The sequence below is a fragment of the Nannobrachium achirus genome (assembly GCF_963921795.1).
Source record: "Nannobrachium achirus genome assembly, chromosome: 21".
In the NCBI taxonomy this organism is placed as follows: Eukaryota; Metazoa; Chordata; class Actinopteri; order Myctophiformes; family Myctophidae; genus Nannobrachium; species Nannobrachium achirus.
Window position 1 is genome coordinate 54,749,328 of NC_137828.1, and position 16,382 is coordinate 54,765,709.

General features: G+C 41.8%; 1 protein-coding gene across 2 annotated transcripts in view; it reads left to right on the top strand.

The window, feature by feature from the left end:
- LOC308307266 (cadherin-18) overlaps positions 1 to 16,382 on the top strand; it is a 198,519-nt gene that overhangs the window by 38,120 nt on the left and 144,017 nt on the right. For both annotated transcript variants that reach the window (XM_080752445.1, XM_080752446.1), the window contains exon 3: positions 14,864 to 15,158. In XM_080752445.1, the coding sequence (XP_080608571.1) occupies positions 14,864 to 15,158 (295 nt within the window). The remainder of the gene's footprint in view (positions 1 to 14,863; positions 15,159 to 16,382) is intronic.

Genomic DNA, 16,382 nt, shown 5'->3' on the forward strand with positions numbered 1-16,382 from the left:
ACTAGACAGGGAAGAGACGCAGATTAATCCTTTCTGCTTTGTTTATTCTCCTGGCTTTATAAAAAAATACTAAACATTACCAACAGCTGTAGTTTTTTTTTTAGCAGTAGTATCTTTCTCTTTGAATAATTACATTAATCAAATATATTTCCTGCGTCGTTACTGTAAATAGTCTTTTTATGAGAGATATCGCTATGTGTAGCGGTTTGTGCTGAATGCAACACAAAGCAGGTGGATTTCAGTTTCTGTGTGGGGGCGGACGTGAAAGGACAAGCCACACGCTGAGGAATCCACAAGGTCAAAACACTGCGACTGGTTTCTCCACCAAGGTGAGAATTTGCGTTGGCAGTCACCCACACAGGGTCTGGCTCTGCAGAGCAACTTCTGAGGGAACGAGCGAAGGGAACCCGGTCTGTCAAGCATGTTTTAATCCCTCTTGAGGTGTCCCATAATCCCTTGTGACATCTTTCTGTAGGGAGCTGATAGATTTTTGGTGGGAAATGACAGTTATGAGTGAGTGAGAGGCAGATGCTTTTCAAGGGACAGGCAATGTCCAGATGCGCCACACAAAGGACACGTGACAGCCTCCTATAACGCAGTGGGCGGGGTCTGGGTGTCCGTCACAGCGATGACAGGGTGCTTTGAAATTTAAGCAGACCGTGGACTAGTCTGTTATTTTTAGAAGGCAACGCCTATCCCATGTGGCAAAACACCATGTTAAGTTGTGAACAGAGCCTTGTGCCAAGGCAACATAACTGTCAAAGGTGCTACAGTGTCCAACAATTAGAGGGTTGTCTTAATGATGGGAAACTCTCGGGTGTGATGTGTTTACAATGCAGTCATTCTCGACCCCAGTTTGTACTACAGTTACAAGTTGCGTAACATCAGACAAAGTGTCAAGACGTTTCACACCACACTGGCTTTCCTGTCACATTGCATGCCGACCAGGACGACATGATTCCAAGCATGTTCCTCGGAACGGCGCTGAGTCGGGAGAAGATGCCATCACACTGCTCGACACCGGCAGTCGCTATGCTAGCATCTCTATCAGGCATGCCTTATGGGGTTCAAGCCCATTTCTGAGGGCCCTCGATTTAAATGTTTGCTTTGCACTGCAGCTTCAACCTACAGTATTAACCTACAGAGTTGAGAGTGAGAAACCGTGCGGATGTGTTGCTTGTGAGCTTTCAAAACCGTTATTTTCGAACGATATGGCCTCATCAGCATCGTCCTATTTAGCTTAACCCATTCCCTGCGAACTTAAAATATGGATGTGCGCTAAAACTGCCTAAGGTATGATGATAAACCACCACCAAAAAGACCACTAGAGCGCGCCATCGTAACACTCAAACTTTCAGAATAAACCATGTTTGAAGGATGGGTAGGTGACGTCGCTCCATTGATTCACAATGGGAGATCAGCGGCGAGCCATATGTGCTCATTAGTGTTCAATTCGTGCTTGATCGTCTAAAACCACCATCGGTCTGGGCAACGAATCGTATACAGATGCCACGCACACAATTTCCGAATCAAAATCCGACCTAGTGAAGCTGCGTAATGGACGATGGTTTGCATTGACGTCATCATCGTATCCTTTTTTTTTCACGGTCTCGTTATAACCAGCTGAAGGTAAGGGAACCCATTTGTTCCGTCAAAATACCCAAATAAATGCTTAATAAATGCTTTTATATAAAAGTCGATTAAAGTCGCTCGGCACCGCCGCCGCTAATGAGAATGTCGTTTTAAAAGTCGACCCGCAGGCAAGAAGTTTGACCTGTTTGATAATTTGAAATAAACCATACAGAATGGAATCACTGCTGACAGAATGGGCCCTTAAATCCAGATAAGAAATCCTCACTTACGTTTCCTTTGTTCATTTTCAGAGCAAAGTGGCATCTTCTGTTTTATGCATACAATACAACTAAAAATGGATTGTGCTGTGACAGATTCAGGCAAGTACTGTTAGCCTATTATATCAATGGTCTGGGGAAAAAGCTAAGCATGGTTGTCCTGGAATTACTTTTGGGATGACAGGCACTGAGTGCATGCAGTGATTTGAATATTGGTTACACACCGTGGTAAGACTGAAAATAACGTAAAATGTGACGTGTTTTGCTGTACAGTATGTGCAAACAAAAGTCAAGGCATTTACTTTCATGCCATATTGTAATTGTGGGAGCACTCCAGCGAGAACACACTAGTTGTCCCCACTTTATATTTATTCTTTTTTTTGGGGGGTGGGGGATCCTACTGCTTTCACATTCTTTGTGCTTGACATTTTGTTCAAACATCAACTTGTTCAGCTTTACGCTGTTATCATTGCTTGTACTTTTCTCTTTACTTTTGTTTAAAAAAAAGGAAACAAACTAACACACACAGCTTGAAATCCACTGGGAAATGAATTCTGTCTTACCATTTATGAGCTTGAGCTGAATTGAAAGTCAGTCTGAGGAGGGATGAGTACATGTTCTACTGTACATAGCTAGCAAATATACTTTGTGTATGTTTTCAGCGAGCCCACACAGTTTCTGCAGGAACTGCTTTTGTAATTGATAAAGGTGGTATCACTGAGGTTTATCAGTGCATACATACAGTAGCTACTTTAAAATAAGATGTGCAGTACAGTAGGAGTATTGTATGCACTAATGTCAATTTACATATCAGTGAATGAAAAAAGGACAATGGCATTTGACGCATAGAGATCATACTGTCGCCGCCGGGTGTAAACATCCGGTCCAAAAACGGTTACTTTTCAGGAAATGGGTCCTAAAGGGTCCAATCAATGTAGTTATTATTTAGTCACAGGCTCTTGTTAAAACTTCTCATTGGTTAAATTCATTGCCCTGCCCCTACATTTGACCATATTAGTCCCATATGGCTAACCCACAAGAAAATCATTGGCATCGACTGGCTTGCAAGCAGCTAAATGCCCTGCAATAATATTCCTGACATTGAATGGCTGTCTAATTAATTTTATGTCATTAACCACAGTTTATAAAACATTCTAACTCCTTTGTGGTGAGAGAGAGAGAGAGAGAGAGAGAGAGAGAGAGAGAGAGAGAGAGAGAGAGAGAGAGAGAGAGAGAGAGAGAGAGAGAGAGCATTACAGCAAGTGTTTATTCTCGGGACACTAATAAATTATAATCACATTACTGTACACCAGGATGTATCTAGACGTCTGGACGTGTACACTTTTTTACGGTCTATGGGTTTGCTGCTCTGACATAATGCTCTGACATCACTTTGATGTCAGGGGAACCACTCTAACAGAATGCCCTCTGACATCACGCTCTGGCTTCATTGTGTTGTCACAGTAACAGAATCCCTAACAGGACTTCATATGGGAATGCCCATATATGGAGGCCACATCGGTCACATACCACACTAACATAATCCAAATATGGCCAAGACAGATGGCCAAGACAGCCCATATCTGTGTGGCTGGTTTTACAGAAAGGGATCTCCATGTATGGGCATAAAAGGGTATGATGTCAGATGTCATACATAATGAATAACAGAGTAAGCATGTTTGGGCTGTCACCGCAAATCTCCATATACAGTACATGGATCTCCATATATGGGTACCAGGGGTCTCCATACTGTATATGGGTAACTGGTCCGATATACATCACTGGCCAGATGGCCAAGACATGGCGTGACCTCGCTTGTCGCCCTGAGGCGTCTTACTAGGTAGTCAAAAATGTAAACAGGTACTGTAAGACATTAAAGGATAACATCAAAAACTAGAAATACTGTTCCTACGAAACAGCGTGGGCTCGCATGTAACACCATGTATGGGCATAAAGATCTTTGGTTGCACCTTATCTTTTATATTCCAATATCTTTTGTACTGTACTGCCTTTATACTGTCGAGGAGAACTTGACTCTACTGCCTTTGTACTGTCGAGGAGAATAGGTTACGTAATAAGTTGTCATTTTTGAGGAGAACTTGACTGAACATTACGTCAGAACTTAAGTCATTTACTACGTATGACGAGTTATATTTTTGGGTCCGTTATGCGTATGATGAGTGTGACGAGTCATAAATATGCTGTAATCGTTATAAAACAATTAAAGTTTGATCGCCGATTCGCCGTCATTCAGTCTCTATGGATGGTAGCTATTCACAAAAAACGGATCCGGATGTTCCAAAACGGACGCCTGTATCCTGTCTGCTAAAATGCCATCCGTTTCAATGTTCCGCAACATCCACGTGGCGCTCAGTTGGTTTTGCTTTGGGCAATGGAAGGCTGCCGGTGTTTTGTTGCTTACCATGACTGGATCATTTGGCGAACGCAATCGGTGAACCACTCGCGCAATGGAAGCATGCGCGCGCCCACGTTAAAGGTAGGCAAATCCTGGCGGTGTGGACCATTAGAAGGGTCTTAAAATAGCAGTAAATGAGTTAATATATAAATAATGAAGATAACATAGTGTTCTTGCTTTCAGCGAACCCCACAATAATGAAGATAACATAGTGTTTCTCGCTTTCAGCGAGCCCACACCAAACATACATATCATCAACACAAACACTACACCCGGCTATTGTCTGTACGTATTCATGGTCTGGAGAGGGCACTTTTTACAGACGGGTAAAATGGCAGGGGCTCAAGCCCCCTTTGATGTCTATGTGTGCACGTGCCTGGTCTTGACACTTTGTCAGATGTTACACAACTTGTCACTGTAGTACAACCTGGGGTTGAGAATGACTGCATTGTAAACACATCACACCCTAGAGTTTCCCATCATCACAAGATGTTACCAAGTGGGATTGTAGAGAGGCTTAAAGTCAGTGAAAACCCTTTAAAAATGTCATTGATTGGACATGAGGCAGGCTTGCAGGTAAAATAACAATGTTTATTAACTCCAGGCCCGGACAACAGAAACAAACTTTAACTCAAAACATACAGCAAATCAAACAACAGAACTTAACTTCAACAGAGACTAGGTGTCTGTCAGCCTCTCCCCTCAGCAGCCCACACTCAACTGAGCTCAGCTCAGTTATATAGACACAAGGCTCCACCCTCTGGATCAAATTAACCAACCCCAGTGCAGGAGCAATCTACCCCAGATGCTCCCAAGTAGCAATCAACACTTCAACAGTAATCTATTACTTGTACTCTATTATTCAGCACAGTTAGGCCTCAAGGCAATAGACAGCTTCAAGCAGCATCCCCATACAGCATCTGATGAACAGATAAACACAACATTAGATTCCAGTCACAACAGAATGTGCACCTTCTTTGGGACTGAATCTACATGCTAAGTATAGGAAAACAAATATACAATACAGCATAGAATGAATGAAAGTATATTTGTGAACATTATTAAAGTGACAGAGGCTGCTCTGTCACACAAGACAACCCTCTAAATGTTGGACACTGTAGCACCTTTGACAGTTATGTTGCCTTGGCACAAGGCTCTCTTCACAACTTGACATATAGTGTTTGTCACATGGGATAGGCGTTGGCGTTGCCTTCTAAAAATAACAGACTAGTCCACGGTCTGCTATTTTTTTTTTTTTTTTTTTGTGTGTGTGTCACGGTTCCTTTAAGTTTTCCTTACAACCCCTGCGGAAGTCGAAGCCAGAGGACAAACTATTAGGGCGGATCATGGCGGTGTGCATGGTTTGCATCCTTTATCGCGCCTCTTCATCACCGCTGCTCCTCATGCAGTGGTCATTAGCGGCATGCTCCATCACAGAGCTGGACTGTGACTATCACAAATCAATCACAAAGAGAGAGAGAGAGAGAGAGAGAGAGAGAGAGAGAGAGAGAGAGAGAGAGTGAGAGAGAGAGAGAGAGAGAGAGAGAGAGAGAGAGAGAGAGAAAGAGAGAGAGAGAGAGAGAGAGAGAGAGAGAGAGAGAGAGAGAGAGAGAGAGACAGTCAGCCTAAAATGTGGTGATGATCAGACAATCAAGCACGCCCACATAAAAAGTGATTAAGTCCTCTTGAGTGAAGAATAAGAGGCAGAGATTTAATCAACCCCTTCCCTCCCCACCCTCACACACACACACACACACACACACACACACACACACACACACACACACACACACACACACACACACACACACACACACACACACACACACTCCCCCACTCCATCACCCCACACTAATTGCATATATGAGGCCCAGGCACTGATTATCACCTCTGGCAACTCCCCTTTCCTCCCCTTCGACTCCATCTTCTGTTGTCACCACATCAGCGATAGCCAGGCTGCTTTCCAGGACAAACAAGTGCTCCTTTAATGAGCCCTCCTGCACCAGCAAACGATCAATGTCACTGTCTTTTTGTCCTGTTGCCCTTCCAAAGGTGACACATACTATACGCTCTTTGCTCGCAAATTTTGGGCAATACTGAAATCGCTGCATGAGCACAAGTTACAATTTACAATTTACTCATTTAGCACAGTTGTTCTCAACCTTTTCAAGCCGGGCCCCCCAAATAATCATATTTTAACTGGGAATTTTATATGAATTTATATGAATTTATATGTATTAAACAGTCCTTAAATGGTCACTATGTGCATACGTTCTATACATTTAAACCTTATCTTGTTTTGTTTACTGTTGAGTGAGAAAACAATGTTGCACAATAAGTAAATCATCTGGGGACCCCTCAAAATAATTTGGGGACCCACAGGTTGAGAACTACTGATTTAGCAGACGTTCTTAATCCAGAGTGCTGACAGTAAGCAAGGAAAACACAATGTAATAACAGCACATCGTGCAGCTCTCACTCAAGCCTTTAACAGAGGATTACCTGGAATCTCACCAGAAAGTCCTTCATGCTATCACCTCATCTATCAGCGCGGGGGTTTATCGGTCTTACTGCATGTCACACATGCCACAGTCACCCCGTGACATCTTATAATCTCTCCCTGACCCCCCCCCCCCCCCCCCCCCATTCATAGCATCTTGTGTCATATGGCTTTCATACAGTACTGTAGCTACATGTACACAGCATTTTACACTCAGCTCGATTTTGCTGCTGTGTGGATTGTAAAGGAGTTTGTGAGTGATTTATGTGGTACTTCTCTGTGGTGTTAATGCACCTCATAAAGTTGTCCTTCTTATTCACTTCAGCACGCCGCTCCTGGTGATCATCTCCTTTTACAACCACTGCGGAATCCTTGCATGCTCATTTCAGATACATTTAGTAAAGCAAGGACAAAATAAGCAAGGACTGAAATCAATGCATAAACATATTGGACCACTTCCATTCTGACATCCCATTCATTAATTTATTAATTTAAACCTCAACGCATTGTGTTGTTGTGATGCATTGTTAGCTCGTAGATTGGACCTGAATGGTCAAGCTAACAATTTCACAGTGTTGCAACTTAAGTACATGCAGACACATACAGAAGATGCAGTGGCTCAGGGCGTACAGCGGCAACTAGGGAAACGGAAGGTTCGATCCCAGGCTCTCCAGAGTTAGTTAGTTAGTTAGTGTCAAAGTGTCCTTTGACACTAACTAATTGCTTCTGATGAGCAGGTTTGCTGCCTTGCATGGTTTCCTCCGCCATCAGTGTATGAATGTGTGTGTGCGAATGGGTGAATGCACAATCATTGTAAAGCACCTTGGATAAAAGCGCTATATAAATGCACCATTTACCATTTAAGAGCATATCACACTTGACCTGAGCTAACAAGGTTATTATACCAGTCTGGTTTAATGTTTGGCTTCCTCTGAACATGTGTGTGAATGGTCTACTTGACCAGACACATTACATGTTACAGCTGAACCAAGGCTGAGCAGTTTGGCAGTGCAGCATCAATTAACTCATAACCATAATCTCTTTAGTGCTCGGCCAGGCACATAAATGGATCATCACGTCCCAAACTGTTTAAGTGAAAGGCTGCTGATAAAAGGCAAGTGCAATTTATTCATGAATCTCTTTTAACAAACAGAATGAGAAAAAGGGAGAGGGAAAAAAAAGCATGGGTTTTCATTCTGGCTGCATGGCCCTGTGGACGTTTCAATGAAATCATGCCTGGCGACTGGCCAGGGATCCGGAATGTTCACGCAGACGATTTTAGGGCCCCTGACTCCGCTGATCCCTTTAAACTCCCCCCAGAAAAAAGCATCGCCTGCAGGCAGGCACTAGCCACATGTCAGTCATCCATTCTGCTAGACTTTAATAAAGTCAGCTGTAGAGGGTAGGAGATAAACGCAAACCCTTGTCCTGCTGTTCGGCAGAGGAGATGGGCCCTGCTCTGCAAGGCTTTGTGCGACAAAGAAACAAGGCACTCCCGAGGTTGTATGGGTTCATCACTGCTCTCTACGCTATCGCGTTTGATCATGTTACACATCGTCGTTGTTGGGTGGAAACCTCGCATCGCCAGCAGAGCTACAAGCACACAACGCCTCGCACATGTGCTTGTAGATCGGCTGTTTTCACTAGATTAATCATTTTTAAAATTATAAATGCAAAACCAACGGTTTTGGACATACAAGGTTTCCACCCAACAACAACAACATGGTACCTTGAACGACCACTCTGCATTAGAGTGTAGGCGTTCCTCTTCCTTCCTTTCTTCTCTCACTACATCAGCTGACAAAACGAATTTTTCTTCTATAGACTCTAGACTCCCCCCACTCACATGCACGCACACACAAACACACAGACGCGCATGCATGCAATATACTGCTATAAGTACTGATGTATGTTAAGCTCTTGTCAGGCCAGGCCGCCGTGGATTAACAAAACTGACACCTAATTACATTCAGTAGGCAGGGAGTTGTGACATTTTCTTTGTGATCATTATTAATGAACTATAAATAATAGATCCCAACGCTGAATTCACATTCATTATAGGAGCAGCCACCACAGAGGAATGGAGGCCTATGCGACACCAACGGTTGCCCCGAGCCACTTTCCTCTTGATGCTCAGACTTTTGATCATGCCTTTCAAATGGATAATCCAAAGATACTAGTCCACACCCGGGGATTTGTGCGCCCCAACTACAGTGTGTGCAGATTTGGGACAGTGACTGCGACTACTCCTGAAATGCTTATAAACACCTTACATTTGGGGAAAGCTGTTGTATTTCAGACCGATTGACCAAACCACTGAGGAGAAACATGTATAATGACAGACAGGATAGAAATAGTTTTATTTTATTTTTTAGGAGTAGGATAGTAGCTTAGTAGGATGAATGGCAGTAGGATTATAGTAGATTGATTTGGAGAAACTCAGGCCTGCACAGATAAAGTAATTTATTTTCACAATGTATGCTTTCCAACAGTAAAAGCAATATTGAGCAGGTTGTTTAGGGTACATGGGCATGAGATAAGTCCACATATTATATTTTTAAGGCTGCTCCCCTGATCCTTATTTATTAACCTTGTCTGATCCAGGAGCAACTTTTTCTATGTTAACATTGTTTACTTTTGTGTCTACGGTGAGCACCGGGCTGTCTTGTTCTCTCTAAGTCAACATATTGTTTGTGCTTATCTGTTGCCTCTGTGCACAGTGAGTGAGATACCCGGTATAGTGTTTCCATTCACTCTCACTGTATGGTGAGACCTGTTTTGTCTATCTCTCCTATACTGGCAGTGGCAGTGGGTTATACAGATATCGCCGGGCCTATTGACTAGAGAAAATGACATACTGGGTAACATGAATACAGTGAAGTACCATTGTGGAATCTGCTTAAAGGTTGATTATTGCTCAGGTAGCTACAGTAAATAACCCAAAGGTTCTCCCAAAGTCAGATGTAACTTTAAGGGTCAGTCTAGAATAGCAATGAACAATAATGAATCAGTGAAGGCTCAAATTGCTAAACAAAAGGACGGGGGACAATAGCATAGACCAAAATAGGTAGACCAAGCAAATCATAAACGATATAACATAACATTTTCAAAATGCTATCTAAATTACATGTATGGTCATTGAGGGTAGGCAAGTGATACGGTAAGTGCTATGGGCCTGAAGAGGTGAGTCTGCAGTTTCAACTGGGAGTCACATGTTTGATGTTCATGTAATGACGCACAACCTGTTGACACTCTTATCACCCAAAGCTTAGTGAAGGCGGTAGCACATGTCCATGTGCTCACACTTTAGGTAGTGTGATATATTAGCTTTCACAAAGGAAGTCAATAGCTAAAGTAGCACTCTGACTGGAGATGCAATTAAATGTACTGTATGTGCCCGTGTTGTGGAGTACTCTTTTGGATGTGGGGCAAAGTGTATCTATCCATGCAGTAGAGGGTAAGGGGGAGCAGGACATTGCATTTTGAATGCCAGGGTTTAATGCTGAGATCATTCTAGTGGAGCTAATTCATTTATTATTGAGACTCCTGAAGGTCCTCATTTGACAGAATATCTTTGATGGGAAGTAGGTGTTCATCATGAATACAACAAAGAATAGTTACAATATATTTATGCTAAATTCCTGAGTAATAACTATGGATGTAAACACATATGTAGACTAGAACACAATTAGTGTATGTGAACTCTACTGTCTAGCTTGATAAGGCAAAATAAAGTATTGTAGAAAAGACATCTTTATAAATTCCCCATGTCTGCATACTGTGCAAACATACTTAACCTACTTAATGTAATCTACAATAATGTATTGGGCCTTAATTAATTAGGATTAGCAAAGCAAAAACAAAGAAAGAACGAAATTAACTATCCATATTGGTCCATTCTACAATGCCATTAATGTGCATTGTTTGATTGCAGAGCCTTAGTGATGGTTTAATAACACCCATATCTAGCACTTGATTAACTACCCGATTCAATGGGATCTTTGACTCCTCACTTAATTACAGGCGCGATATTAACCACAGAAAGGACAGTTGGCTCTCATCAAGAGAAGCCCTTCAATCAACAGCAGTTTTCTAATTAGTAATTCATTTGCTACTCCTGGTTTTTGATTAGATTTGGCCCCTGCACCACCAATGCTCAACTCCTTAAATAATTAACAAAAGATGAAGGGAGGTAGGGTAATACATTACAACTGTGTGTACGTGTATATGTATAGTATATATGCATGCAGACGTGTGTGCTTCGGAAGGGCCGCTATTCTGTGTAATCTTTGCAGATATTGCATGGGCGTAATGATGATGAACATTGGTACTGGTGGGTTAACCTTCTACAGCACTGGAGTTGTAGGTAAAACAAAACACAGATGTAGCCATTTTAGTCTTGCTTGTCGTCGTGTATTTGCTGTACTTTTGTGTGCAAGAGTATTTTGGGGAAGAAAAATGGTAAATTTATATTAACTTGGATTATATATTGTCCAAGGCACTTTACAATTAGTGTGCATTACATTTACCCATTCACACACACAAACACAAACACACATTCATTCATTCATTCATTCATTCATCCATTCATTCATTCATTCATTCACCGATGGCACAGGAAACCATGAAAGGCAACAACCTACTCATCAGGAGCAATTAGGGGTTCAGTGTCTTGCTCAAGGACACTTCGACACTAACACGGGGGGAGCCTGGGATCGAACTGGGAAGCTTCTGGTTCCCAAAGCTGCCACTCTACCTCCTGAGCCATTGCCGTACCTCCTGAGACACTGCCACCCCTTCATTGGTGGCAGTGGAAACATTCAGGACAAAAATATCTGCAGTATTGGAACCGTTGAATGAAGGAAGACCTCTATAAGGGATACACCAAGGCACCCCACTCCCATTATTATTGTAATCGGTTTTGTCTGTTTTTGAGTGGAAATAGTGGATAGGCAGATTGGTGGAGTTTGGACGGAATGATCTGTAGCGTTGACTATAGTTTTGCCTAATTATCAGGGTCATAATCAAGGACAATATCCGTGAAATATCTCCAGTCATGTATGTGTGTGAAACTTAGTGGGGATGATCAGAAGGCTGTCCTGAAGAGCTTATTCACTACTGGGTCAAAAGGTCAAAGGTCAGTGGCACATAGCTTGGTTAAACTTGAGAACGGATGGAAGGCTTTTCATAAACCCAGGTTAAAAGGATTAAAGGTCAAGGTTACAATTCAAAGACATGAAAGATGTTTATGTTGGATCTGGGCAGGGTTTGGATCACCTGGTGAATTAACTTAATTACTTTCATACAGGTGTATTGTTATGTCCCAGTCTAGGGGTGTACAAAAATAATAATAATAATAATCCCTATGGAGCCACAAAGACATTAAGACAAATTGGCTGAATATAAACGAACTAGATTGATTTACAATAATTAAAGAAGCTGGTGCTTGATTTGACTTTAAGGTGGACCGAGGGCCATAGAGAGAGAGTTAGCGAGCCAGTCTTTTGTTCCACTCTTGCTTTGCAACCTGTGGTTTCAATTCCAAACACTACTGTGTACTGTCTAGCAACCATAGTGTACTGTGGTTTCAGAATCCATCAGGGTACACGTTCCTTTCCTCATATAGAAACAGTGTTAATTCCGCCGACTAAAACTATGATGACGATTTCGTCGACTACCTTTTCTTTCACTGACAAAAACAAAAGTTATGATGACTAAAACTAAAACCAAGACTAAATATATCGACAATTTTGTCAACAAATACAAACTAGACTAATATGTTTGAGAGGGACTAGTTCAGAAGAGATCCAGTAGAACTAAAAGACAGGCAATCCTTTTTTTTTTTTGGTTGCACTCTCTAAAAATAGACAAAATCAACTCTATATTTAGTCGACAAAAACTAAAGACCAAATCTAAAAACATTTCAGATGACTAAAATATAGGGATGGAGCTCGTAAATGTTTTATTGATAATGAGCACCTTATCGATCCTGCTGCTTATTGAGCCGGGCTTTTATCGAGCCGACTTTTGAGCGTTTTCTAATATTTTGTGGAAAGACATGAGACGCGAGTTGTTGTGACTGTGAGTTTGTGGCTGACCACCATCTATGAAGATGACAATTTACAAAAGTAAAAAATATTATATTAAATATCATTAAACAACATTTTTATTCATGTGCAATAAGTGTTAAATGGCTTTATGTTATGGATAGTACTGTAATACGTTCTTGATCAACTTGTCATGATTGTTTAAACATGATTGGTTTGATTATTGTATACAGCATCTAGCGCTATCTATGTGTTGCGCAAAAAAGTGCCAAGGCACACCCCCATGGCGCACATTAAAACATAGCGACAACCGTGACATTGCGTCCTGAAAATAGGGCTCTATTGGGTGTCTTACCACCACCCTGTCAGAATGAAAATAAAGTGAATAGCATATTGTACTGAGTATGTACAGTATGAGCTTGGGGAAATTCAAGTGGGGAAATAAATAATGTCAGTCTGTCTTTTCTCCCAGGGCTGGAATACATCTCTGACTAAATGTAGATGTGGTGCTATAACCTCAGATGTGCAAATGGGCCTCACATCACCTTGATGTTCTTCAGGAAAATGTATGACCTGTCGGTCTGCAAAACAGTTTGTGGTCAGTGATGCCAAAATAGGTGAGAGAGACTAGGAAATGTCTTTCTCGTGTCACAGCCCTGGGCTGAACACAAGCCCTCAATAATGCTAGTGTATGTTTGTAACTAGATAGCACATCATAGCAGTGTAATATTATAATCATCATTTACATGATGATTGGCTCAGAATGACAATGGTAACACCGGAATCTAAAACATTACCAGTACACAATGTGCAAATTGTGCAAAACAAACATCTCACTGTGAATCTGGGAGTTTACAATGTTTTATTCATGGGTGAAACTTGGATTGTTTGAACCGTGATGCTCTGGTGTCCCAGTAGGAGAATTCTGTGGAACTCTAAAGTATATTTGTTAAAGTTAAGTGTAATTGGCCTGAAAGGCATAATACTATTGACATCAATAATGGCCATACAAGTTCACAGCTTCCTTCCTTTTCTCTTACTGCCTTGGTGGAATAAGAGGCAATTCCATCTCCAAGGATTTCCCATAAAACCGCTAAACACGTTCATCTTTCAAGATACAGTTCCTCAAAAACAGTACAGTAAAGCTGTCAAGTGCAATGTTGAATGTTATCTGAGCTGTGAGTTATTAGTAGCCATATCTTTTTCAGTTTATTATCCACATCATGACACTCAATATTCATGGTAACAGATACAGGGATATACATGGCTACAAACATCTAAACTGTACTCAAAATGTCAATACAGGAATGGTAAATGGACTGCATTTATATAGCGCTTTTCTCCAAAGCGCTTTACAATGTACTTCTCATTCACCCATTCACACAATCACACACCGATGGCGAAGGAAACCATGCAAGGCACAAACCTGCTCATTGGGACAAGTAGGGAATCAGTGTCTTGCTCAATGACGCTTTGACACGCAGCCAGGAAGAGACGGGAATTTAACCTGGAACCTACGGATTCCAAGACGTCCGCTCTACCTCCTGAGCCACTGCCACCCCACGCATTGCATGCATTTGTATTAACTGACCCAGCATCTTTCACTTGTAGAGTAATGTTTATCCATGAGTATACTTTGACTCAAGTATTGGGTGTAGTGCCCAGGTCCTATACTTGGGTGCTACTGGTTGCCGAGGGAGTTCAGACGTGCGTTCATAATAACAGAAGTCCAAACGTTTCCTTTGAGTGCATAAATTATTGTTTGCCCCTTACTGGCAACACCTGAGGCTGATTAGAGAGCCTGTTAAATACCTAGGCAACCTTAATAAATTAAATAACAATAAGTCAGAATGGCTCTTAGACTGGGGTTGAGTACTTTGTCAAATAGTGGTACACAGATAGTTATTAGTATTATTTATTTATTTATTTTGCATTTGTTTGTTTTTGGTACCAGAAGAATGCCAGTGTAGGCCTACACGAAATCACAAACCGAAAAATATATTATTGTACCAATATCTTATTCTCTGGTTTCCTCTGGTTTCCCTTACAGCTGCACTCAAACTCAGACAAAGGGGATGGTACTGTCCGCTATATCCTGAGTGGAGATGGCGCTGGGAATATATTCATCATCGATGAGGTGACGGGGGATATTCGTGCCACCAAGAGCCTGGACAGGGAAAGAAAGTCACACTATGTCCTACATGCGCAAGCCCTTGACCGCAACACAGAGGAGGCTCTGGAGCCGAAGTCTGAATTCATCATCAAAGTGCAAGACATAAATGACAATGCCCCCAAATTCCCTGATGGACCCTTTGTTGCATCTGTGCCGGAGATGTCGGAAGTGGGTGAGTAGCATCATCCAGTATGTTGTAGCCTACCATTTGTTTAACCACTTACAGTAAACCCTATTATGCTTTGTTGACTGAGGTGAGGTCCTCTGCCCACTCCCTTTTTCCCTTTACACCAAATATCTTTTCTGTGATTGTTCACTGGACATACCCAGAAAAGAGATTCTAGGGTTCCTGTGCTCAAAGGTTTTGGTGGCAAGGTCTTCGGAATGGGATAAGACATTTTCTCCTGACAACTCATCATGCTTCTTTCAACCATTTAAAAATCTGGTACTCAGGTGAATGTAGCGTGACACAGACGAACTAGTCTTTCTGATCCAAGATAGTTTTTTAAACAGGTATGACTGCTTTAGAAATTAAGGAGATCTCAGTAGCCCATCAGACGATGCTTTCACTGTTTTGGAAAGTTAGAGGTTTCTTACAGTGTGAGCAGAAATGTATGTTTGTTTGAATGGTTCAAGCATTGATCTATTTGTTTCAAAATTGTCCTCACGCCTCCAAGACAAAAAGACCAAAATATAAGTCAAACTCAATACAAATGGCCCAATAGTGCACACTTAAACGAAAATAATTTGATTTACTGTCTCAACAAAATGCTTTGTCAATCCCAATGCACACCTATGAAGATGTCATTTATTCCGCAAGCTATAGCGGAGTGAGTCTTCATTTAGTGATCATTCCCCAAGTGAGAAGGTCTTTATATAGCACTCAATAGTTTCTGCCCCCATCGTCTCGACCGCTAAGAATGTTGACTCTTCCTCATCAAGGAACAAAACAGCCTCAGTCCAAACTACACTGAGATGGTTGCAAAACATCTCTTCTCAGCTCTTTATTGTGCCTTGTCTGATTTTCTCCAATGAACAGAAGCTGCCCTTCCCTCAGTCCACTGCATGGAGTGCAGAGTTGTTAAAATTGCACTTGAATATTTCACAGTCGCCTTGGGTAAACAAATGCTACCCTTTCCTCATAGTCCAATGGATTCTGCCTCAGTGCAGAGTTGTTTGAAATAAATCATTGAGCTTGAACATTTCACAGTGGCCCTAAAAGCAAGTGGGCAGCTGAAAACTGATGTCAGGGTGACTTTGGTTCAAATAATATACAGTGATCATCATTGTACAAGCCTCCATTTACTGCATTTATTTCCTAGGTATAGCCATGATACTGTACAAGACCCCACATCTACTGTATAACTGCATTTGTGCAATAGTGATGGCCTCTGGA